At 36.7% G+C, this 27,263-nt stretch overlaps 1 protein-coding gene across 2 annotated transcripts in view; it reads right to left on the bottom strand.

Annotated features, from left to right (window-relative positions):
* Positions 1-27,263, bottom strand: part of MOSPD2 (motile sperm domain containing 2) — a 53,042-nt gene that overhangs the window by 23,877 nt on the left and 1,902 nt on the right. For both annotated transcript variants that reach the window (XM_025986689.2, XM_025986690.2), the window contains exons 3-7: positions 10,196-10,351; positions 8,466-8,552; positions 6,512-6,666; positions 3,424-3,484; positions 919-957 (exon numbers count right to left, since the gene is read on the bottom strand). In XM_025986689.2, coding sequence (XP_025842474.2) covers positions 919-957; positions 3,424-3,484; positions 6,512-6,666; positions 8,466-8,552; positions 10,196-10,351 — 498 coding nt within the window. The remainder of the gene's footprint in view (positions 1-918; positions 958-3,423; positions 3,485-6,511; positions 6,667-8,465; positions 8,553-10,195; positions 10,352-27,263) is intronic.

Here is a 27,263-nt window from a genome sequence, read left to right as displayed (position 1 = left end):
GTACGCAAAGGTTTAGTGTTGATTCTTCTTTATATGTTTGGTATAATTTACCAGTGAAGTCATTTAGGCCTGTACTTTTCTTTGTGGGAAGTTTTTTGATTACTAATTTAATGTCTTTCATCATACTTCTATTCAGATTCTTCTTGAATTGTTTCTGTATTTTGTCTTTCTAGGAATTTGTCCATTTCATCTATATTCATCTAATTTCTTGGCATACAAGCATTCACAGTAATCTCTTATAATTCTTTTAATTTCTATAAGGTCAGCAGTGATATCTATTTCATTCTTTTTCTCTTCATCAGTTTAGCTAAAGTTTTGTCAATTTTATTTAACTTTTCAAAGAACCAAGGTTTAGTTTCATTGGTTTTCTCTACTGCTTTCTGTATAACAATTGACTCTTGCAAACATAAATGAAAATGGACATTCTGAAAATAACATTAAATTTATAATCATGTTAAAGTTGATAGTGTTTTTCAATGCTTTTTAGAATAAGTTTTTACCAAAAACGTATCATGACTGTCTTATATAAGGGTAATGTGCCTACAGAGATTTTGAGTAAATTTCAGATTCATCCCCCTTCTTCCTCAAAGCCCAGGAAAAAATCTAGCCAAGGCCCGTGTTCTGTGACATGCCCCATCTGTGGGTGACAACCTGAGGCATCTGGCTCTAGTTTTACCTGAATGGCTGAACATCTTGATGCTGTTTTTAGAGAAGACTAATGCATGTCCCCAGAGCCTTGGGGCAGAATGTTAACCTGGTTTGCTTAGGAACAGCCTTTGAGTGTTCTAGCTCCAGCCTCTTGAGAGTACACAGCAAGCACTAGATAAATATATTTTTAAACAACCACAGAAATATGGCTAAATTGGGGAAAAGGGAATCAAACATTTTGCTTTAGCAAAGTATAAGTAATATACTCACCATTCATTATCCAAGGCATGTCAAAGATCACCATTTTTGCTGAAAGACCAAAAAAAATTCATTCAATGTGATTTAGTACCACTATAGTAATATCACTTCCACCTACCTGGTCTAGAAAAAGCTGGCGATCTAAACCAAACTAAAAACTGAGCTGGTCGAGTCCGTTCTAATTCAGTGAAGTGTGAGTGGTGCTCGAAACAAATTAACTTCCCACACTGATGAGGGACCCACCCAGGGTAGCTTTTGGGAAATGACCAATGCATTATCACTGTCCTTTGGCAAATAGCCTGTTCTTTTGTTGCTTGGTTGTTTGCAGAAAGGTACAAAAGAAAACAGTTAAGTGGTTAAGTGGAGTCTTTGGATGTGGCATGTCATATTAGTGCTGAAGTTCAGTGAACTTTAAAATGATTTCAATGTCTATATGTTGATTAACTGAATTTAAATTTAAAAACTGAAAAATGACTTTGATGTCTAATTTATTGGTTTTAATAATTTCCTAGAGATTATATTGTCAAACCACTCACACATCCCCCTCCTCCAGTTTTAATACATCATTATGTTTTAAGGTACAAAATTTATCCTTTTCTTTATATTATAAGTCCCAGGAAGCCAATAATTTCCAAGTATACAGAAGTATTATTTGCATGTTTAGATGAAGACTTAAATAGCCCTAGTAACAATTATGAAAAAGAACCAAAAAGGGAAACCTCTACAAAGTGAAGTTTGGGGTTTTTTTATAATTTTATTTTTTATTTATTCACGAGAGACACACAGAGAGAGGCAGAGACATAATAGGCAGAGGGAGAAGCAGGCTCCTTGAGGGAAGCCTGATTCAGGACTAGATCCTGGGACTCCAGGATCACGCCCTGAGCTGAAGGCAGACATTCAACCACTTAGCCACCCAGGCATCTCTACAAAGGGAAGTTTTGACATCCAATTCATTGTTCTATTCCAAATGAATCAAAATGTAATTTCATTCTTCTCTAGGCAGAGAACCACCTAGGATGATTATAAGTAACATAAGACGAGTAAAGTACATGTAAGAAAGAAAGAATCTTGAAAGAGGTATCCTGATGCTTAATATGTCAGCCTTCATCTATGGTAGCCTAACAAGATTTGAACTTAAGTTTTTATGAAAGAATGGTTGGATTTCATGACAGATTGTGAAGCATAATCAATTTAAGATTCTACAAAACTTAACGTCTGTAAAACTATATTATGTAGGTAGAATATATATACATTACCTAGAGGTAATTGATTGGAATGAATAGTGTCCCAGTTCATCTCTATACAGACCCATGAATTTATCAAAAGTTCTCTCAAAAGAATCTTAAATATGTTTTATAAGGTAATAATGATATTTACTATCTAGAAATGGCTCTTCACAAACTTTTAGATCTTTCAATAAACAAGTGGGTATTTTATTTTCATTTTGTACGTGAGAGGAACAAGCTAATAATATGAGGTAGAGATTCCCTATTGATCACTGATTGGTACTATAAAACTTAATGAATCAAGGTACATACATGGTGGATCCAGGAAGAATTCAGAAGGAATAGCAGATCCGCCAGATTTCCCAACCAGACATTCTCTTTACCTAAAAATGTTCATGAATACTCCCTCTGAAGACATAAGAGCATAGGGATAGCAGTGACACTGATCCTTGATATCCATCATGCTTGTTTTCTGTTCCTTATTTCACATTAATAATAGTGTGAAAGCATGCCAAAGTAAGATGATTTAGGGATTTTAAGCTTTAATGTCACCTAAATCAGGAGTCTCAAAAGACCTTTATTGTAGTATTTGCCAGGGGTGTGTGTAGGCAGACTGTGAGCTTCCATTTTCTGATATCCCCCTTGTGTCTCTTCTCTTTTTTTTTTCACTTTTCCTTCACTGGAGTTAAAATATATGACTGTTTATGAGGGATAGAAATCTTGATTTCTCCAAAGGGAAACCATCAGATAAATCCACTAAATCACAATTAAAAATAAACTCTAAATGCCAGATTCAAATGCAGTGTATGCTAGTCGAATGTTTTCTTAATGACAATTTTTAAATAGCAATTAGTAACACAGAAAGTGTTTTTTATGTATGAGTACTGCTTATCACACAGTATACTTTATCAATATTGTTTATCTGTTTCTTACATGTAATAGGTTACATATAGTAAATATTCTTTTAAATGAATTTTTTATTGAAAGATGAATAAAAATGCGATAATCTTGGAAATAAAGGTATATTTTAATTTCCCTATAAATGTATGTGTGCTATAGGATGCCATCTATACAGTTTAGAACTTAAATTCTTAAAACTACAAAGGACAATGATTATGAAAATTTCCTTTATTATCTACTAGGATATGTACTTAAACTTCTATGCACACACTTAAGGTCCTCATCAGAAAATAACACTTCAAGCATTAAAGTCTATAATAATATAAAACAACCTCAGCTATTGTCTATAGTTTCTATATATTGTATTTTTATAAAGGAGTAAGTTACTTACAGAGGTATTTAGGATAATAAACCTTAAAGCAGTTGATGATAAAGCGTACAAAGTCCATGTCCTAAAACAAAGATTATACATTAAAATCTTTAAGACTATCTACATCAGAGAATTTTAAATTGCACATTCCTAAAGGTAATAAACTATTAAAAACAAGTTAAAAAATTAGGAAATTAGTTAACAAATAAGTTCATATATAAATACATATCTATATTCTAAGGTGTTAAGTCATTAAGCTACTTATAATAATCAGCCCTAAAATCAAGTAAAAGAAATCAGGTGAAAAAAAAAGAAATCAGGTGCTTAAACAAGACTCATGTTACCTCAAACTAGTGAGATATTTGAGGCCGCTAAAGTAACATGGCATTATAAAGTGGATCTAAAAGCAATCCCTATAGAGAAATTCTAAAAATCTGTTTAACAATTAAGTTTAATGTAAATCAATACATTTTACAACCTCACTACTTGGAGTGATAATACATATATCAATTCTGTTATATTTACTTTTAAAACCTAGTTTCTGCACCTTGTAATAGTTTTAATAAAATGTTTTATCAATCTTTTACACAACAGCTAATCTGAACATATTAGTGTGCTAGATCTACTTTGCTTCTAGCTTCTTTCCTCTTAGTTAGAAACCTAGAATTTTTTAGTTTATATTCGAGTGTTTTCATTGACTCCAAGTCCTGGGAAACTTTATGAACATAACTCTCCTTTGGTTCTACTGCACTGAACACAGCAATGTGAAATTCAGTTATGAGGGTCACTATTCACATGGATCACTTCATTCCATGTTATTCCATGGCCACAAATTGACTTAACTAATCCTGATCAGCCATTTTAAAAGGCCTGTAGGATGAAAGATAATCAGGCAAACTTAAATTCATCAATTACTGAAAGGTGAGTTGTCCCAGAGACGAGTCTATAGAGTCACTCCCAGCATGTGAGTTGTAGCATCTTTAATTTTAGTAAACTGGAAGTAAGCATCCTTAAGTGTCTTACGTATTTTTTATGGAATAAATCCTAGTATATAATAGTACCTTTATAACTAATCATTATATCCACTGTGCACCGAGTTTAATAATTTGTATTTAAGAGTCAAGTATCTCAAAATAACTAGTTCTATAATCTGTGGCCTCCGGAGACTTTGCCTAAAAAGTCTCCATCCAATATTCTTGTTTTCATCTTTTAATTGAATAGCCTTGCTTTTAAATCCCAAGTTACTGCTAATTCAAGTGGATTTGATAGGATGCCACTGGTGTAAGTATATTAGTGGGTACTATATTAAAGCTCCGTGAAACCTATTGCTCTGCATTCTGTGAGGAAATCTTCAAGGACTATTTATTATCTTATAAAATGTCCTCCCTTTGGGGACCCATGAAATACTTTTCTCTCTAGTTCAAGTATCAGGAACAAATAGATTTCTTTTAAGACACTGGTTTTAAAGTATGGCCACTGAGTAATTTTAAATGATTCCATTTCTTTCAGGCAGGCAGATGAAAGATTAGAGCCCAATTAGTGGCCCAACTCTAAGAAATAATTTTTAACTTTTTTTGCCTTGCAATTAATTCTGCATACATGTTTATAACCAACTTAAATCCTTTGTGAATCATAAGGGAGTCATATATAAAAATAACTCAATTAGGATTTGGTATTTTAAAACAATAATGATTTAAACAGTTAGCAATGCAAATAAACCTTATTTATATATTAAAGATAAAGAGATAGCATATAAGTAGTTGGCAAAAAAAAATCAGACAGTTCAAGTCAATTCCTTGCCCATACATTTGGCAATAAAAAGCATTTGTTTATGATTCTGGGTTAATAATTAGAAACAATCATACACAAAGGATGACAGAATCATGATTAATTTTTATGGGATACCTATTTATCTAGGTATTTTGATTTAGACTTTGGGTATAAAACAATTTACTCTGTAATCTAAAACTCACTGAAATGGCAACTAGATTGAAAAAATTGAGGGCAATGGAATCCTAAAATATAAAAAGAGATAAGGATGAAAATAAAAATGTGTGATCCCACCACCCAAAAAACACTTATTCTCTCTAGGCTGTTGTGGTTTTTTTTTTTATTATTATTATTCTCTCTAGGCTGTTGTGGGTTTTTTTTTTTTTTTTTAATGTCTAAGAGTTCCTTTTTTGGTGGCTGGTATCACTAGGACATTTCTTTTTTAAAAAAAGATATTTTCTAATATTACCAGCACTTATTTAAAAACACCATTTTATATAGCTACACATACTCAATTTACACACCATATTTTACCATTTGGCCATGCTGGCATTTACATTTTTTTCTAAGTTTTCACTTTTTTAAGCGACACTCTGAAAAAAAGAAAAAGCACTTGGTACACACTGCTTTTTTCTGTACTCGGGAGTATTTATTTAAAGTAGATTTCTAGAAGTTAGTTACTAGGCAAAGAATACGAACACAAACACCGTAAGCTTCTTAACATGCTTTGCCAAGTGGATTTTCAAAAAGGTTTCACTACTGCTCCAGGCAGGTGTGAGAATGCTACTTCACTGCTACCAGAAGTAGCTAAGGTTCAAATGTAAGAGACAACAGCTATAATAAACGTGCCAAAGGATCCCCATTGCTGCTGAAGGGTTTGTAGTTACTAAGGTCACAAGGGCCCAAATTAAAGACTGGTGGGTTTTACTTATTTCTTAAGTTTGACAAAATCACCTGAAGAAAGCTGGTTTCCAAAGCTAACCAGATCAAGCAAACACCTCCCCCCCATGTCTCGCTATTTACTGAGTGCACTATTATGTGCCAGGTACAGGGTTAAGTGCTTCAGGTTATTAGTTTTGACAGTAGATGTCTCACCTTGACATCTTACATATCACATGAGGAACATTTCTAGGAAACACACAGTTTCAATGCCAAATATTGAAGCAAGTGTATTTCTTTGCCAATCCTATTTCATGTCTGACTTCACTCACAACGGAGGAGGAAAAGAATCAATCCCAAACAGAACTAGGTTAGCTCAAAGTTCCCACAATATTTGGTTGGGAGGAGTGGCGGCGAGGACATAACAATAAATAATGCTGTGAATTAAAGAAATGCTTACGATGCTATTTATTCCAGTCTCTGACAGGTCGAACATCACTGTTACGGGTTTCCCATTTTCTCGTTTAGCATAACGTTCCAACCAGAATGCGATAAGCTTCTTTTTGTCCAACATGGTTTTATGGTCTTTTACATGATACTTCACCCTGATCCAGACTTTTAACAGAACATTGAATAAGAAGGAGAAAAATATCTGATCCAGACTTTTAACAGAACATTGAATAAGAAGGAGAAAAATATGTCATTATAATATTATTTTACACATACATCATTCCTTTCCCTTAATATTGTTCTTCATTTACAATTTATTTCCTTTCTCAGATTAAAAACGGCTCTTCCTTCTTTTAAATGAGAAACAGTGAAATAAGTAAGTAAGTAAGTAAATAAATAAATAAATAAATAAATGAGAAACAGTGTGCACGGGAGAACCTTAGAGAGGTGCAGACTCCTGTATATGATGCCCTCACGATGCCCACCTTGGGGAAACAGACAGACTTCTCCAGGAAGTAAGAGGGAAAAGAAGATGCAGGTGAACAAACAATATTTGGTAATCATCTAAAAGTGCTCTTCGCGGAAATCAACAAGAGGGCAGGCCAGTGGTTCTGTCAAGCACAAGAACAAACACTCTCCATGCAGCAGTAGCCTCGCTGGAGGCACGAGGACGGCATGCGCCAGGGGCAGGAGTGCGTGTGGGGCGTGGGCACAGGGTGCCGCAAACCACTGGGAGCAGGGCAGCTGGGGCAACATGGGACCAGTGCTGTGAGGAGAAGCTCAAGGGCTGGGCTGGACGGCCTCCAGATCAAATGCTAAGGTGTGATTTTCCTATTGAAGACATCCCTTGGAGGCAGCAGCACCGAGTGAAGCATGGAAGGGACAGAGGAGGAACCCCAACTGGCTGTGCCCTGGGAAAGCAGCTAGGGTCTGAACTGAGGAAGGGCTGATGGAAATGGAGAAGGGGCTCCACTGAAGCCACGGAGGAGGGTAAGGGCCCATGGTGTGGGCTGGGTGGTGCAGAAGGAGGGCAGGCCGGGGGATGTGGCCCAGAGGCACTTTTGTGTTGAAGGTGGCCGGCCATCAACCCGGTGGCACCAATCAAGTAGGTAGCTGGGCATATATGTGCCTGTAGCCTGGACAGTGTGGGGTCATCACTGTTGGTGGGGAGGCAAGGTCCTTGAGATCACCCAAGGTGACTGTATCAGCTGGAAAGAAAAAACAGCAAAGAAAGGCATAAAGCCAGGGAAGCGCATGTAAGGACGGGGATAGGGGGGTGGGGGGCGGAATGAGAGAAACAAGAAATGAATACTGGGAAAGAGAGCTGGCAATAGGAGGGAAATGCAGGGAGAATACTGTTGAGACAGGAGTGGACGACGCACTGCAGGGGGGCGGTGGCGGGCAAGCAAGCGCTCGGACGCAGCTCTGACACTCCTCCTGCCCAGTTCCCAGCCTTGCTACAAATGGAGCTGGATTCCGGACAAGGGAAGGGAGGAGTGATAAGGAAGTCACTGGGACAGAGAGATGGTGGTGGTTACTGTTCCTTCTGCTATCACAGATTTCACAAGAAGCTGAGGGGAGAAGACCGGGGGTGGGGGGGATCAGGGACAGTGGGACCTTGGACTTGAAAAGTCCACTTAACACCCCTCAGCGACTATTGAAAACATTTTCCATGAAAATACTGGGTTGAATTTTAAGATCAGTAAATTAGAAGAGAACGACTCTAAATTACATGATTTTGGCTGTGTTACAGGATGTGGCATTTGCCTTTACTGCCTACTTTATCATAATGCAAACAGTACATACAACTAAGGGTCTGACACCCCGTCAAGATGGCCTTAATGATCCCCAGTTGTAGGAAACTTAATGTGTGCTACATATGGAGAAGGTCCTGCCTATTATTCAGTTGAGATAAATGCATCTCAAAACCTTGAAAAGCCAGTACATCAGTTAAACATACTTACACAACTTGTTGCCTTCTTTGTCATAACCGTGGAGATAAATACCACCAATTTCCAATAACCATCTGGGAATGGAGGATTCAGTCAGGTCTAAAAAAGGATAAACCTGATAAGTAATTGTAACATAGGGGCCTTTGAAAAAGAAAACTTATGATGTAACGGTTAATGTTATATAGTAGGTCTGATGTAAAAAAAGATAAGCTCATTTAAGTATCTGGAAAGAGCCTCTGGCAATAAAAAGTGGTGTTTCTTACTAACGAAACAAACTACATAAAGACATGGATGAGAAAAATCCATTTCCCTTGACTCATCAGCCATTATTATATGGACACATTTTCATGTTTTGGTTGTATTTCTCATAATAGCTTTCAATAAATACCATCACTATTGGACAATTTCAAGATAACATGCTAGTAAATATCCACATTACAGCCTCAGGATTGACTTAAAACTCACTTAGGGTTTCCCTAGTAAAATATTTTCCTACCAAGGGTTGATATCTGGTAGTCTAACACATTTTATAATCTTGGAGCAAATGGAAAATATTTTTTAAAAAAGCCAAATTTTTAGCAGGAGTAACAAACCAAGGTCTGTTCAGTCGACTGAGAACATAGCAAGGCAGCAAATACCAAGCCTTTTGTATCATTCACCAGTTGTTCCCTGAGAACTTTCATAGATTCTTCACTTTTCCGCACCACCCTTTTACCATATCTCTGCTGTGTGCCACTAGAAACTAGCAATTCCACAGAAGAAGAAAAAAAAAAAACTATTGTTGAGTTTAAGAGTTCATTCTGTACCTAAATGAGTTACATTTCTTTGCTTGATTAATAAATGCTTCACTGTTTGTTGAAATGACCTATGGTTTTTATAATTCCAATCAAATTATTTCTTAAATACTCCTCTTTCTCAGGGATCCTTTCTACAAGTATAAAGACTGGGGAGAGTATCTGCTCTGGATTTATTTGTGGACTTTTTTCTTAAGTCTCCAGACTCACTCACTCCAGAGTTTGTAACCCTCAAGGTCAAGAAATCCTTCTTTGTACCTCATCAAAACCAGTATTCTTCCTGTTAAATTTTTAGGAGAGAGATAATGGATAACCTTTCCTGTGAAGAGTTCTTCATATACTTGAAGACTATTAAAAAAAAAAAAAAACCTTCTAAGATTTAAAATTCCCCTTTGGCGGGTGGGGGGGGGGGGAACGTCAATCTAGAATTGGGTCTTGAAATCAAGAAGTTAAGAAAACGCTGCCATTGGCATCCTTGGGGATAAGCCTACTTTCTTAGGGGATCCCCCCAATCTTTTAGCACTGCTACAGGGAGTACCTATTAGCACAAGGGACCCTGGGAATAGAGAAAGACATTAAGGAAACATCTGAAAAACAAAACAAAACAGGAAAAGAATATCTCTGTGTCTAGGCCTAGTAGTAATGATGCTATCTTGGTATGGTTTAATGGTATTGAACTAAACCAGTACAGATTAAGAGATTCTGCTCTGAGTGAAAGAATCTGAATCTAATTCTGCTCTCTGGTGATTCGATTTCCCTATGAATGATACTACTCTTAAGACATTCATAAGATGTTCCTTTCAAAGCGTTAGTGAGTTTTTATAAACCATTATATTTTGGTGTTTATGATGATTTCCAAGAATATCTGCAAATACACTATTTGGTAAATGTAAAACTAACATTTATACGTGAGGCAGTATACTGTCAAGGTTAAATTGAATGCATTACCGTTAACAGACATTTCTTTCCTCCACTGAAAACTCTCATCAAGCATCTTCAGAGTTTCATCGACAACATTATGTCTCCAAAGTAAGTAGCTTTCAACCCAGTTATCATCTTGTTGTAGCCTTTCAACATCACGTGGATCATATTTATCTGGCTTATCTAGGGGAAAAGCAGTATTAAATAGCCAAGTCAGATAAATTCTGCAGTGAGTAATAACATTGATGCCAGGAGAAAAAAAAACATAGACAAGAGTAAGCTAAGCTACAGAACAAAGCTACTTGAAGGATGCAGTTCAGATGAAAATGCAATGTAAAGGATTGATGGAATTTCTAATTCAGAGGAGAAGAAAGTTATCCAAAGATAGCAAGTTTACTTTGAATAAGCCATAGTAAAATTAAAAAATAAGACCACAGTAAAATATTTTACATGACCCTCTCTAAAACTATAAACCAACATCTAAGAAGATCATGTTGCCTGAATTTGAAACCCTTACCCTGGTCAATGAAAAAGGAAATTTTACATGTGAAGGAAGAAGTTGTACTCAAGAAGACATTTGTTCGGCAATATTATTTTTATCTTTTTAAAAGATTTATTGGTTTATTTTAGAGGGGGGAGGGGCAGAGGGAGTCTAAAGCAGACTGCACTGAGCACAGAGCCTAAGGTGGGGCTCGATCTCACGACCCTGAGATCACGACCTGAGCCAAAACCAGGAATCAGATGCTCAACTGACTGCGCCACCTAGGTGCCCTGGCAATGTCATTTTAAAAAATGAAATACAAAATGGAAAACTGACCATGTGTGCAGCAGTCAACAGTTCCCGTAATGTATTGGAATAATTGTTTCTAATAATTTATTATCTGCTTACACACAGGCTATGGTACTTGATACTCCTTCCACATCTTGCTCCATTTTTCTGTAACTGAACCTGGTCTCCTCACAACCACCTCTGCACATCCAGATTTTACCATTCTGCAAGGCTTTCAAATGCTTCCTCTTCCACAAAAATTTCCCTGAGCCCAAAAGGAATTCTGTCCCTCTGTGAACAGCCCCAGGACTTAAACTAAGCCTTTCTTGAGGCACTTAGCATGTTTTCCCTTTAATCAAAGTGCTGTAACTTCCCATATAGAGACTGTATGTAATAGCACAGTCTGTACATTTTAGGACTCCTCCAAAGCCAGTTATACTAGTGCCAGTGAAAAGGCTTTCAAGATAACTGAATCTTTTCCTTCTCTATTTTTATTTTCTCTCCCAGGGGCCCAAGTGGGAACTTCAGAAAATTCCCTGGCTCCTTCATCTCCATTTTTTTTTTCTTTGCATCCAGTTAGATGCCAAGTTTTATAGATTCTTTCTCCTATTTGTTCTTATTTCAAGACATCAGAGATAATAGCCAAAAGAGCAAGAAAATATAAAGTGCATTCAAAGGCTTTTTGTTGAGTCTCAATTTCCTTATCTTTACTTTTTATTTTTGTAAAAGATGTATTTATTTGAGAGCGAGCGTGCATGAGTACATGAGCAGGGTGAGGGGTGGAGGACAGACAGACAGGGAGAAGCAGACTCCCCATTGACCAGGGAGCCCAACATGGGGCTCGATCCCAGGACCCTTGAGATCATGTGAGCCAAAGGCAGATGCTTAACCAATTCAGCCATGCAGGCGTCCCTCAATTTCCTTATCTTTAAACTGCTTTAGATAATCACAGGGTTGTGTGAAGATCAGATGAAAATGTATATATGAAAGTACTTGAAAGTTTAAAGCACTAAGATTAGACAAATCATGCATTTGTACAGTGTTACCTTGGGTATCTGGGCTCTATTTTTCTAATCTATATGATGACTGATTCTATAGTAGGTAAACCCTGGAAAATGTTCCTTAGAAATTCATTGGTATTCAAAGTACAAATCTTCTGTAATTTATAAATATGAGTTGGATATAAAAGAGTTGACATTGTTTCACATTAAGAGGGCTCCTGAGAGTACCTGTCCCTGAAGAAGCACCCTCCAGTCTGGCCACACTGCACAGCCTTCTCTGCTCCACTAATACAGCGTTTTCCTCGAAATTACAGGCTGATTTCTTCATTTTCAAGAAAATTTCTGTTAAATACCCAAGTCTGAATAACCACAGGTTACTCACCATGAAAAATGCAACTAATTCAGCTGGCAACTCAAACATGTAGAAGAGTTTAATGTGTCCTGCAGAACAATTTTGTTACACAGAACATTAAAAGGACATGTACAGAAGGGTGAAGGTTTAATATCATTTACTGCTTTATCAGGAGCTTTCTAAAATAAAATTGGTTTCTTCTTCTTTTTTTAAACTTAGAGTGCCCACAATGAAGACCACTGGCCTTGATTTGGGCTGACAAGCCAGTTTTGCCCATCATTCCTTCTATGTAATCAGCTCAAATGTCAACATGATTAAAAAAAAAGACAAATGGCTTCTTAGCATTATTATGAAAATAGTTTTGACCTCACAGGCTCCTGCAGAGTCCTGGGCATCCCCCAGGGTCCAGACTAAACTCAGAACCACTTACCTAGAACAATACATGGAAAATGGTAAAAACCCAATAAAATATTAGCCATAGTAAGAAGAATAAACCATGATTGTTATTACTATCATTAGTAATACCACTGCTGGTATTACTACTAGGGATACCATAAAAGAAACAGTGCCTGTTACTACTAAATGCAAAGTAGATATAGCTTTGTGCAGGTCTTTGAAATTAGAAATCTCCATTTATACTAAAATGACTAATTACTGTTATTGTCAGAACGTGTACTTATATATGAAATGCCTGTTAAACATTTACCCCTAGATGGACAGACAGGGAAAGAGAGAGCAGGGAAAAGACAGAGAAGGGAGAGGACTGGGCAAGGGGTCCTGTATGGAGGGAGGGAGGCAGGAAGAAAGGGCAGAAGAGGACACAGAGGAGGGCTGAGGGGAGGAGGACAATGACTACAAGGGGCGGGGTAGGGGAGGGGGAGAGAGAGAGAAGGAGACAGAGAGAAAAAGAGAGTCAACTGAACATTCAAGATAAGGAAAGCACGGTCAAGTGCAGTAAGGGTGCTTATGACAACACAATTTACTGCTTTCAAGCACAGCCCCCAGACAACCAAATCCTCAAGTGTGAGGTGGTTTTCAGAAAACCAGTCCTTTGGTAAATCCAGATGTTACAGGAATAAACTAAAGAGGAACCCTCAAAAGGTAACTAAAGCCATTAAACACACATTTGTGCCCATACACCTCTGTCCCCACACCTACTCATGACATCATTTTGGCTTTACCATAATTAAAAGCATACATAATTAAAGCATACAAGGAAGAGATTAGTTGTATACACAGACACGTACGTATGTCTATATTCTGGTTAACACCTTAACCTTACTACTTTCATCTTGCTGCGAACCAGGAAAACTTCGAGAACCAACATTAATCTCAAGTGATGAGCTTTTAAGCCTCAAATCTGCAGTTCTTCCAAACAGCAAAAAAGTTCATTTTGGCTACTTCTTTGTAAGAAACCTTAATGAACTACCAACACACCACCTGTGGTTCACTGTCTCTAGCTACAATTTATTTCTTCTTATACGAATTTTGCTTTGTGGATTGGTGCTATAGTTATACAGTGTATCGCCACCAAACACATACTACAGTTCAGAATTTGGCAGAGAAAGGACTGAAGATAAATGGCAATGGAGATTCAGCTCTCAGATGGTACTAAATGCTTCAGGGTAAAGATGACTTCTCTCTCTCAGCTGTTCATCTCTTTCTCCTCTGTGTGCACAAACACACACACTCATTCACACTCCTTCACAGTCTCTTACATACTTTTTATACATTTTTTAAGTTTTGCAGGATAAATACAGGTTTTACTTATAAAACGGTGAATTTCATTATTAACTTTTCTTTTTCTCTCTTGTACTTGTCAGCTGGTGAAATTACCAACAGGTCAGAAGTGTATTTGAAAGTTAACGAATATGAAAACACATCTAGCCAGATTCAGGATATGGGGGCAGGGTGATGGAATGAGAAGACCCATACTACTATGTATGGGGACTCAGCAAGTCACTCTAGGCCTGATTCTCTTCTCTGTAAAATGGAGATAAGGTCTGCCTACCCACAATCTTATGAAGATCAAGAACACTTTGCAAATTTTAAATACTATATAAATGAATTTTCATTAACATAAGGTAGAATGCTATCCATGAATCTAAGATTAAATTCCAATTGACCTAATAATCAGTTGAGAAAATCTTGTAAGTATATTGTAGTTATTATAAATGTGCCCAAAATTTAGATAAGGGTTGGAAAAAATACAAAAGTACTCTGATAATGAAAAACCAGAGAACAGTTATTAACTAGACATCATAATGATGTTCAAAAGCAGCAAATATGCAACTGGCAAACATGATAGTAATTTAAAACCTCCCTGACCCTCTTATTTCTCCAGGACTTTGAGTACTAGTCCACTTAAAGTCAAGGCAGGGCCCTGGAAGAGCATCTGCATTGGCTGGACCATTTCTATTGGCCGGACTGTGTTAATGTCAACAATGGAAGTGATGAGGCTGAAATATCAAAATATTTCTTTAAGGGCATCCTTTGTTAGTAGGGCACAACCTACCCTAAATCTCCAATTGCTGTAAAGTCATCTGGTGAGAGACTGAGAGGCAGGTGACCTTTTAAGATGGGATTAAGCCACCTGCCTACCGCAGTGATTCTCAAACTGCAGCACCTGTCAGAATCACCAGGAGGGCTTGTTTAAAAAGGGACTGGAGGATATTATGCTGAGTGAAATAAGTCAATTGGAGAAGGACAAACATTATATGGTCTCATTCATTTGGGGAATATAAAAAATAGTGAAAGGGAATAAAGGGGAAAGGAGAAAAAAATAAGTGGGAAATATCAGAAAGGGAGACAGAACATGAAAGACTCCTAACTGTGGGAAGCGAACTAGCAGTGGTGGAAGGGGAGGTGGGCGGGGGTGGGGGTGACTGGGTGGCAGGCACTGAGGTGGGCACTTGATGGGATGAGCACTGGGTGTTGTTCTGTATGTTGACAAATTGAACACCAATAAAAAATAAATTTATTAAAAAATAAAATAAAATAAAATAAAATAAAAAGGGATTAATGGACCCCACTCCCAGAGTGTTTTTTTTTAAGATTTTATTTATTTTTTCATGAGAGACACAGAGATAGAGAGGCAGAGACATAGGCAGAGGGAGAAGCAGGCTCCCTGCAGGGAACCCAATGTAGGACTTGATCCCAGGACCTGGGATCACGCCCTGAGTCGAAGACAGAAGCTCAACCACTGAGCCACCCAGGCTTCCCCCTGAGTGCTTAATGCATGGACAGGAACCAAGAATCTGCATTTGTAAGAAGTTCCTACAGGATGCTGACTGCTGCTGGTCCAGGGATCACACTGGGAACCACTGGTTTATTACAGGTATTGGAAAACTTTCTGTAAAGGGCCAGATGATAAATATCTAAATATCTTAGACTTTGAAGGCCACAGATTGCTAATTCATTTTTCTTTCTTTCTTTCTTTCTTTCTTTCTTTCTTTCTTTCTTCTTTCTTTTTCTTTTAGTAACCCTTTAAAAATACAAAAAACATTCTTAGAGAGAGGGCTGTACAAAAACAAAACTTTGCTGAACTATGGTTTGTTGTAGAGAGGGGAGGTGCTTTCTATCTTAGATGATATATCTCTCCATTTATTTATTCAAGTCTTCTTTCAATCTTTTTCAGTAACACAATTTTCTTGTTAAAAGAAAAAATGTTGCAAATTTTTTCTATTAGATTATGAGGCACTTTTAGAGATTTTTGTGTTGCTATATGAGCAAATAATAACAAGAGTTGCAAACCCTATGCCTCTTTTCCTTGCCATATTGATAACTAGGTTATTTCATATAGTGTTGAATTTTAGAAATTATAGCAGAGATCACGGTCTTTCCCTTGACTTTATGGGAGTTATTTTGAAGTTTCACAATTAAACCTAACATTTGTAGGTTTTTAGAAGATATACTTAGAGCAAAAAAAGTTTTTCTTGTTTGTGCAAAGTTTTGTTTGCTTTACACAAAGTTGGATTATAGCCAGTGTGGTTTCTGTCTTTGGTGAAATAAACATTTTTCCTCATTTGATTTTGTTAATGTGTATATATTTCTGTTTGCTCAAGTAAGCATAGAAAAAAGAAAGAGAAAACAAATATAGTTAGCTAAAAAGAAAAGAGAAGGGACAGAAAAGGCACATGAAAGGCTTCTCAATGTTTACAATTTTTTAAAAGATTTATTTATTTGAGAGAGAGAGAGAGAGAGAACACACAAGCAGAGGGAGCAGTAGGGAGAGGGAGAAGCAGGCATCCCGCTGAGCAGGGAGCCTGATGTGGGGCTCAATCCCAGGACCCTGGGATCATGATCTGAGCCAAAGGCAGATGCTTAACCAACTGAGCCACCCAGGCGCCCTTCAATGTTTACCTTTTTATGTGGTTTTGATTGTTGAAACCGTACCTATTCAGAAATGTCATTGAGAAGCATATTGTTAATGTGGTAAGTTCCTCTGCTGCATTTTCTGATTATTATCTTTGCATTCCTGGGACTAGTCAACTGTTTGGGCCCTATTTGCACACACGTCTCTGCAAGGAGGAGAGTGGTAGGGACCTATGGCTGCTGGACTCAGTCTCTTTAATTGATCTATTTAGGGCTTTAATTCTCATTTAAACAATGTGAGATGATCTTTCTCTTCTCCACAAAGTTTTCTATTTAACCTAAATTTTATAACTTACTGTGATAAAGCTGGTGATTGCTTTGTCTTATCATTTAAAAAATTTATACCACATCTTTAATTTTATGTTTGCTTTTTGCTCCTCCTATGTCTTTGCATTTTCCCTTTGCTCTTAATCAGTTATCCTAGGCTTGTCTGCTTCACTTGTCCTTTCAAAACACCAGCTTATGTTTATTGTATCGACTATCTTCTTTCCTGCACCATGAATATCTGCTGCTACTTGTTTCCTTCTACTTTCTCTGTATTTACTTATGTTCATTTTGTAGAATTGAATCTGTAGCTGATTTTTATTTAGGCCTGTTTTCTAATGAATGAACATAAGATCATAGATATTCTGTTGCTCAGCTTTAACTATTTAGTACTTTCCATTGTGATATCCTCTCTAACCCACGGGTTATTTAGCAGAGGTAAGAATTACACACATGACAGGGAAGGGAAGTTGTTAACCGGTGGGTTAGAGGTGTGTTATTTCAGTTTCCTAACATTTGATTTGTTTTTAAGTACCTGCTTATTTTGACTTTTTTTTTCCTTTTTCTTTTTTGGTGGCAAAACCTGGGACTGACTTCTAATATAGTTGCTTAATGATGTGAAAACATGGCCTGTTATGATGTAGCTGCTTTGGAATTTTTGAGACTTCCTTTATGACTTAATGTGTGGTGAATGTTTGCAAAAGCTCCAAGAGCAAATATATTTTCCAAAGTATGTGTGTGTGTGTGTGTGTGTGTGTGTGTGTGTGTGTATATATATTCTCCATTTGTTGGGCAGGAGAGAATATACATTCATATATACACATACATATATATCTTTGATCATCTTTGTTCATTGTGTTAAAATCTAAAATCTTGGGGCACCTGGCTGGCTCCAACGCTAGAGCATGAGACTCCTGATCTCAGGGTCGTTCGTGAATTTGAGCCCCATGTTAGGGGGTAGAGTTTACTTAACAAAATTTTAAGAATCTCTTGCCTGCTTGCTCTGCATATTTCTGAAAGAGGTTTGTTAAAATCATTCAACATGTTTGTGGATTTCTTGAATTTCTTTAATAATTCTAGGACCTTTGCTTTATATATGTGAAGGCTATACTGTGAGATATTTATGTTGTTAGTTCTAAATGTTATACCCTTTCTGGGTTCCATTTAATAACAGTATAATTTATTTTTAAATGTACTAATGTTTTCCACCCTAAATATGTTGTCTAACAAAAGTGCAACCAACACAGTATCACTTTTGGTTAGTACACCCTGTTTTGTACACTTTTTTACATCTCCTGATTTTCAACCTTTCTACGTTAATTTATTTTAGGTTAGTGTCTTGTAAGTACAAATGCAATTAAGATTTTTAAAATTCTGCTCTGTTATTAAGTATAAATCTGTTTATATTTATGGTAACTTGATAAAGTTGGGATTCTTTCAGCTGTCTTACTCTGTGTTTTCTAGTTGCTATGCTGCTTTTTTCCTCCTTTCCTGCATCCTATTGGAGAGATGATTTCTTCATTTGCCTTTTCATTCCTCCACTGGCTTGGAAATTATTCTGTTTCTGTATTTCAGTGGTTACCCTTATTTGAAATATTCACATTTTACTGACAAAACCTAGAATTAGTATCTCTACCCTCCTTCTAAATAATACAAGTCCTTCCAATCTCTTTACCTGCTAATACTGTCACAATTCTTTTTTACTATTAACTTAGATTTTTTTCTTTACAAATTTGCTTTCCCATTTCTTTGCTTTTTATTGTTTCTTGATCTTTCTGCCTTCTTCTGGGTTTTGTATACTTATTCATGATGTAGTCTAGTACTTCATTATTAGGGACAGTCATCTTTGCATACCTGGAAAAAACACTGCCTTCAATTTTGAGTAAATATTCTAGAAGAGGAGCTATTTCCCTTGGCACTTGCAGGAGATTATTTTCCTGTTGCCTGGAATTAACTGTTGCTGAGGAGAAATCAAGTATCAGTCTGATTTCTGTTCCTTTATAGATAATCTGTCCCTTCTTTTTGATTGTTTGATTTTTTTCTTTGTGGTGTTCTCACATTTTCATTATGATATGCCTAGGGACTAATTGCTTTTTCCTTCATGATGCTCAGATCTTGTTAAGCTTCTTTTTTTTCCAATTTAAATTCAAGCTAGTTAACATATAGTGTAGTTCTAGTTTCAGGAGTAGAATTTAGTGATTCTTCATTTACTTATAACACCCAATGCTCATCCCAACAAGTGCTCTCCTAATGCTCAACACCCATTTAGCCCATCGTCCCCAACCACCTCCCCTTGAGCAAACCTCACTTTGTTCCCTAGAGTTCAGAGTCTCTTATGGTTTGCCTCCCTCTCTGTTTTTATCTCATTTTATTTCTATTTGTCTATTTCACTTAGCATAATACACTCTAGTTCCATCCAAGTTGCTGCAAATGCAAAAAAGATTTCCTTCTTTTTTCATGGTTGAGTAATATTCCAGTGCGCACAAACATATATAGATATACATACACACCACTTTTCTTTATCCATTCATCAGCCAATGGGTATTTGGGCTCTTTCCATAATTTGGCTATTGTTGATAGTGCTGCTATAAACATTGGGGTATGTGTAGCCCTCTGAATCAGCACTTTCTATCCTTTGGATAAGTACCTAGTAGTGCAATTGCTGGTTTGAAGGGTAGTTCTATTTTTAACTTTTTTTTTTTGAGAGAGAGTGAGAGGGAGAAAGAGAATGAATCCTAAGCAGGTTCCACACCCAGCATGGAGCCTGGAATGGGCCTTGATCTCAGAACCCTGAGATCATGACCCAAGTCAAAATTAAGAGTTGGATGCCTGTACAAAAACTTAAAAAATTGTTTATGAATGTCCTATATCAGTGAATATATAGTAGTATGATGGTAAAGGTAAAAATGTAAATCATGGCCCAACTACTAAATATAAAGTAACTAATATAAAACAAATTCTATAGATATATGCCAAATCTCTACAGTCAACACAAATTCAGCTAAAAATAGTTTAGATTGGAATGTAGCCATTTTTTGTCCTTTCATTCCTTGATAAATGGCTACCGGGGAAATATTTCAAGTTCTGTGAGCTCTACTCTACCTCCTAGAGGTCAAATTAAACCCAAACTCTTGTTAGAGATTAAATTTTCAGTAAGGAAAAATCATTCATGTACTCTACCATCCAGAGGACACAGATTTTGTAAACCACTCTTCTCATGCAAGTTTTTCAAATAACAATTGACTAAATACAAACTGATATCCTAGAAGTGACAGTATACTAGTAATAGACTCTTTAAAGTTGCATATCTGACTTAACATTCACGATAAACATATGGGAAGAATAGGTATCAACAACTTAAAGAGACAAGTCAAAAAAATATTTGCCAGGCACTGATAACAGTCATTACTGAGAATAAAGATTCAAAAATAAGCAGGTCTACCAATTCTTTACCCCATAACCAATTTACCACTCAAGACTTCATGTAAAGTTATAATCTTATATGAATGGATAAAGAAGATGTGGTGTGTATACACACACACACACACACACACACACACACACTGGAATACCACTCAGCCATCAAAAAAAAATGAAACCTTGCCATTTGCAATGGTGTGGATGGAACTAGAGGGTATTATGCTAAGGGAAATAAGTAAATCAGAGAAAGACAATTATCATATGATCTCACTCATGTGGAATTTAAGAAACAAAACAGAGGATCATAGGAGAAGGGAGAGAAAAATAAAATAAGACGAAATCAGAGAGGGAGACAAACCATAAGAGATTCTTAATCATAAGAAACAAACTGAGGATTGCTGGAGGGGAGGTGGATAGAGGGATGGGGTAACTAGGTGATGGACATTAAGCCTTAATAGCTTGATATAATGAGCACTGTGTATTATTTAAGACTGATGAATCACTGAACTCTACCTCTGAAATTAATAATACACTATACATTAATTAATTGAATTAAAAAATATATGTAAAAACTTACAATCTTATATTCTCTATGATAGAGGCTTGGTATTTTTAGATATGTAAAATAAAGACAAAAATTGATAAACTCTTAAAATCTTGTCCTCTTATCCTGATCATGACAACTTTAAAAGGTTAAACTTGAGAAGGTTAAAGATGGAACAAAATTTAGGAAAATCAAGTGTCTATCTACCTATCTTTTAAAGGCTTTCACTATTGGAGGCTAACACATAACTCATTAGCTCTGAGGGCTAATTTATGGTCTCCCACCACATGCTAGCTCAAAATGGAGCTAGGTTATTAAAGATGCAAAGATGAATAAAACCTGAGTGGATCCCTTGGGTGGTTCATAATCTAGAGAGCTTATGTAAAACTTCCAATAGTGTAGTTACACTTTAAATGTCATTTTCCTTCCATTCTTCCTCTCCAGAGAAGGCAGTTGGTAAGGACAATCCCTGTTCTATGTACCCTTTACCTACAGAGGTTCCTTCCAGTCACTGGTAATCATCCTGTCCTTGAAATTCTCTCAGAGATCATCCTGGTTCTTCTACTTCTCTAATCACTTTTTCTCTTTCAGCCTAATAAAATGAAGGCATTCTTCAAGGTTAATTGCTTAATGGAAAAAAGAGAAGACAAAGACATTAAAGAAATGAAATAATAATGATCCCAGATGCAAGATCTGAAACAAAGGATAAAACAACAAACAAAAACCCAAACTAGCAAACCAGAAGTAGAAGGATACTTCTTCATTTTTCATAAAGGATATCTACAGAGATATTTGATGGTGACATGTTTGAGGCTATCTTTCTCAGATCAGGAATAAGAAAAGTTGGCTTTTATTACTGCTTCAATTCAACAGTGTTCTAAAGGATCCAGCCAGTGTAAAGTAAAAGCATTTAAAGTTGTAAGAATTGGGAAGTCAGAAAGAAAATTGTCATTATTTCAAGGTGATATCATGGTCTACACAGAAATTCTAAACTAATCTAGGGATAAATTATTGAAATTAATAAGAGTTGGTAAGGTTTTCCAATTGGATATTAATGTAAAAAAGTCAAATGTACTTTCTGTTAACCACAAACAATCATTTAGAAGAGAAATTCTTAAGAGATACCATTTAAGCAACCGCAGAAATAAAACATGTAAGTACCCGGAAATAAATTTAACAAAAGCGAGTTAACCTTTATGGAGAAAATTACAAATCTTTCAATACGGAAGAGTTTAGCAGATACACCAGGTTCTTAAATAGGAAGACACACCCTGATGATGTCAAGCCTCCCAGCACTGGTTTTCTGATTCAACACAATTCCATTTGAAATCCCAACAATAGTTGTTTTTTTGCAGAAACATGGTAAACTGACTCTATAATTTATATGGAAGAACAAAGGGACAAGAGCCTGAAGAAGTGATTTTCACGGAGCAGAAACCAAATGGTCCATAAAAATATGAAGAAATGCTCAATCTCATTGGTACCCAAAGAAATGCAAGTTAAAACCAAAATGAGATATCCCTACACCCTAATCAGATGGGCAAATATTAAAAAACAAACAAACAAACAACACTACCACCACCAAATTTTAGAGTGTGGAAAAACAAGGACACTCAAAAATTTCTGGCTAAAATGAAAACTGGTATAATCACTTTGGGAAATAGTTCAGTATTACCTAGCAAAGTTGAACATGTGCCTCATCTATAACCCACACATTTCACCGTTGGGCGCAAACCTTAGAGCAGCAGCAGTTCTCAAACTTCTTGGTCCCAGGGCCCCTTTTACACTCTTGAAAATAACTGAGGACTCCAAAGAGCTTTTTTTATTTATATGGGTTATATTTACCAGTAGTTACTCTATTAGGTATTAGAATTGAGGAAAGTTTTAAACATGAGAACACACAAGCACACATTCTATCAGCTGTCAGAGCAATGACATCACCACATGCCATGTGAACTCTGGAAAATGCCACTGTATGCTTGTGAGAGAATGACAGTGAAAAAGGAAAATGATACTTTGATGTTATTATAAAAGTTGTTTTGACCTCTCAAGCTCCTTGAAATGGTCTCAAGGAACTACAGTTCCTGGACCAACTTTGAGGACCACTGCCCTAGAGAAAGTCTAGGCACCAGACATATTTAAAAATGTTTGTAGTAGTATTGCACATGACAGCAAAATCTAGAAACAATCCCAAATCCATCAACTGATATTTTCATTCCCCGCACTACTACACAGCTATAAAAAGCAATCAATTCCATTTATGTTTGACAATATGAATGACTCTTGAGTAATAGAAGCAAGTCATGGAAAAATACATTCAGCTTTTATTTAAAGTTAAAAAACAGCTAAACTTAATGAAGTACTGGTGAAGGATACATCATAGGTGGTAAAGCTAATGAAAAAGCAAGAGAATGAGTAACACCAAATGCAGGACAAGTCACTGCCCCTGAATGGCAGGGCTAGGAGTACACAGGAAGCTCTATTTCTTTGGCTGAGTGAGAAGTATATGGGTATTCACTGTATTCATGTTTCATACAGTTTGTACTTAAAAGATATTTCAAGGGGCGCCTGGGTGGCTCAGTTGTTTAAGTGTCTGCCTTCAGCTCAGTTGGGTGCTATGGGCTTCCTGTTCAGTGAGGAGTCTGCTTCTCCCTCTGCCCCTCCCCCTGATCCTTCTCTTTCTCTCTCTCTCTCTCTCCGCCCCCCTCTCAAATAAATAAAATCTTTAAAATGAGATATTTCAAATTGTAAAAAATAATAAATCAAGACAAAACAAAAATTAAAGGACTAGGAAATTATCTGACGAGAGAAAATTATTTAACTTAACAGCAATGAAAGAAACCACAAAGGATTGGGTAGTTTTCAATATATTAAAAACATGAAAAAAGTGGAAGTGACATAAACGAGAGAAGTTCAAACCAGCTGTAGAAGCCATAGTGATGAAAAAAAATTTTAACTACAAATCGATGTAAATACACGAAAAGACGTTTACTCTCACTAGTAACTAGATGCAAACTAAAACAAAGAACCCTCAGTTAAGGAATGACGACGACAAGACAAATGGGTAAGGCTGTGGTGAGGCTAACACTACCACACATGCTGGTGGGAATGAATCTCGGTGCAACTTCTGGGCAGGAAAAGGCAACACATATATGAAGTATCTTAAAAATATTCATACTCTTGAAACCAATGATTCTACTTCTAGACATGAATCTTAAGGAAACAATCTAAACTACTGCACAAAAAAACCATATTAACAAAAAACTGGAAAGAATCTAAATATCCAAATAGGGAGTATTTAAGATGAAAGAAAATGATCTCTTATTTATTGAACTAAGTATTAAATAGTAATGTAAAACAGTTTACATCATCAATATCGGGAAATAAAATTGATCGTGTCAATTAAAAAAGGCAAGCCCTGAAATTACTGAAATTACATACACAATAGTCTTTTAACTACTTTTTAAATTTTTAACACATAGGAAAAAAAGACTGAGGGCACCTGGCTGGCTCAGTTGGTTAAGTGTCTGACTCTTAATCTCAGCTCAGGTCTCCATCCCAGGATCATGAGCTCAAGCATCGCACTGGGCTCCACACTGGGTGTGGAGCCTATTAAAAAAAAAACAAAAACAAAATGGAAAAAATGCATCCACTGTTAGCAGAGCTATCTCTGGATAGTAAGCTTATGGGGGACTCTTTGGGCTTTTTTGGTATCATCCAAATTCATTTAAATTAATTCATATACTTGTAAAGTCAAAAAACAAACCTAAAATAAGAAAGCCCACCAACCCCTCAACTGCTTTCCAAACTCACTAAAGTAGAAACATCGCTTTTGTTCAAAGCTCTCTACACTACATTCCCAACTGTCTTTAGTGGGTGTGCTTACCCTCCTTAAGGTTCATCAAGGTGGACCCCCCATGGCTTCCAGACCATGTTCTGTACCTTCTCACTACAGTGCCTTAGCTCAGAATATCTGATCCATCTGGATCATATTCTCTACCTGGCCAAATTCAAACATTTTCCAAAGTTCATGAGAAACACCACCTTTTTTGTTCTTCAAGATTTTATTTATTTAGTAGATAAATAGAGACAGAGAGCACAAGCAGGAGGAGCAGGAGAGGGAGAGGGAGAAGCAGGCTCTCCAGTGAGAAGGGAGCCAGATTCTGGGCTGGATTCCAGGACCCTAGGATCCTGATGAGATCTGAAGGCAGACGCTTCACCAACTGAGCCACTCAGGTGCCCCCAAAACACCACCTTTTCTATGAAGTTTTTTCTCACTCCTTGCTAACCCAATCACCCCAACCACGTGTGATTTTTTCCTTGTCTTTGACTTCTACGGAAATGATTTTAGCACTCTTATTCCTCTTGATACAATTTGCCTGAATTCTAATAGCTCTGTTTTAACACCTCTACTAGATTGTAGTAGGTCAGGAAGAGGCTCTATCCTTCTTCACTTCTTTCTCCACTATTAACACACTGCTTCCCAGAATTAAGCACAGAATGAGTATTTGAGGAACCAAATAAATTACTGTCACAAGAGAGTAGTCTCTTGCCTTGGCCACCAGAAGGAGGAAGAGAGAACGGGAAATGCTCCTCATTTGAGACTCAGCATGGAATTTCTCACAGAAACAAAGAGGAAAAAAAGGACCATTTGTAATGCATAAAACAATTATGCACTTTTATTCCTTTTGCCAGCTACAAATCTATCCATAATTGGTAACTTAATTTTAAGGAAACAAAAATGTGCTTGGAATTCCCAAGAACCTACCTCCAAAAGGGTTTCTGGAGTACAGCCAGTGCTTAAAGTGACATATTTGCAGATAATTATTTTCCTTCAGGAAAAACATCACATGTTTGCTCAAGTCAGCTTAAGCCTCTTTTGAAACAAAAAAAATTCGTAGTGAAAATAGAAAGGGTGAAGTGAAAGACAAAGGAAGAAGGAAAGTACAGGTTCTCTAAGCACTTGAGTTAATTTCTAAAAAGGAAACCTGAAAGGGTGAACACAAGCAGATCAAAACCACCTTTTTACCATTTTTCCTACTTTCCTACTTTGAGATGCAGTATCTCAAGAAACAAACTTTAAAGGGAGAAAGTCTTCACAGGTTTTTATTTTTCTTTCCCGAGCAAGTCTTTAATTAAATTAGTATTTACAATAGCTGTTCAGATAACCTGCTCACATGCATTCACATGTACCTGAATGTGTATATTTCAGGTCAAAACCCTCCTTATACTTAATGCATTGAGTGCTTTCCTTTGAAAGAATGCTCATCTTTATGAAACATATTGTGAGGGCTGCTCTTTGCCAGACTTTGGGGAAAGGGGTGGAGAGTCAGGACGACTCATAATGCAGACTTGGATTAATCTCCCTATATATGTATTTAAGCATTGCTATATTGAGTATATATTGAAAACTGTGCAAGGTATACAGAGGTGAGTCAGTCCCCACCCTTAATGTCCACAGGTTGCCCCAGACCCATATACATTCTACTGGAGGAAATGAACAATAAGCAAGTAAACAAATGAACACAATAATTACAGGTTATGGTAAGAGCTGTAAAGGAGACAAAATAAACAAGACAGGGAGGCTATTTGATAATCAGTAAAGGCCTCTCAGATAACATTTATGCCAAGATGGAAAAAAAAAAGGACCTAGCTGTGCACACTATCTGGGCAAGAGCCTTCCAAACAAAGAGGAGTGGAAAGGTCCCAAGATAAAAACAGATTCAGTCTGTTGGAAGAACATAAAAGAAGCAGTGTGGCTGGTCATGTTTTTCAAACTGTGGATCACTGCAACAAGGAGTCATAGGTTTTCAGAATAAGTATTCTTTAATGAATTTTTGCTCCAGTTATGTGTATATGTGTGTGTGTGTCCTAGTTTGCAATGTGTGATATGTTTCTTACTGTGGGCAGCGGTGAAATCTGTACTAAACAAGTAGAGTAGTTACAGATTAGGATGGAAGGGTGGGCAAGAACTACAGCATGCATGGCCTTGCATTGTAGGCCACCATAAGGAATCGAGATTTTTATTTGAAACACAATGTGATTGTATTGAAGACTTTCAAGTTGGGGAGTGATATGATCTAATTCAATACAATGGTGTTGCCCAAAGATTTTCACTATAGTGAAATTCAGAAAACTAGCTCAGGCCTAAGCCACTAAGACCAAGGATTTGGAGCAAATCACTTAATCTCTCTAGATCTTACTTTCTTCATTTTAAAAATGAGAAGGCTGGACCAAGATAACTTACTATCTTCTCTATTGCTAAACTTCTATAACTATATATATATATTATATATATATGCACACACATATATATGTATACATATATACATACATACACACGTATACATATATCCTGCTTCCTTTGTTGG

Source organism: Vulpes vulpes, chromosome X (genome assembly GCF_048418805.1).
Source record: "Vulpes vulpes isolate BD-2025 chromosome X, VulVul3, whole genome shotgun sequence".
Taxonomy (NCBI): domain Eukaryota; kingdom Metazoa; phylum Chordata; class Mammalia; order Carnivora; family Canidae; genus Vulpes; species Vulpes vulpes.
This window is presented reverse-complemented; position numbering and strand designations above follow the sequence as displayed.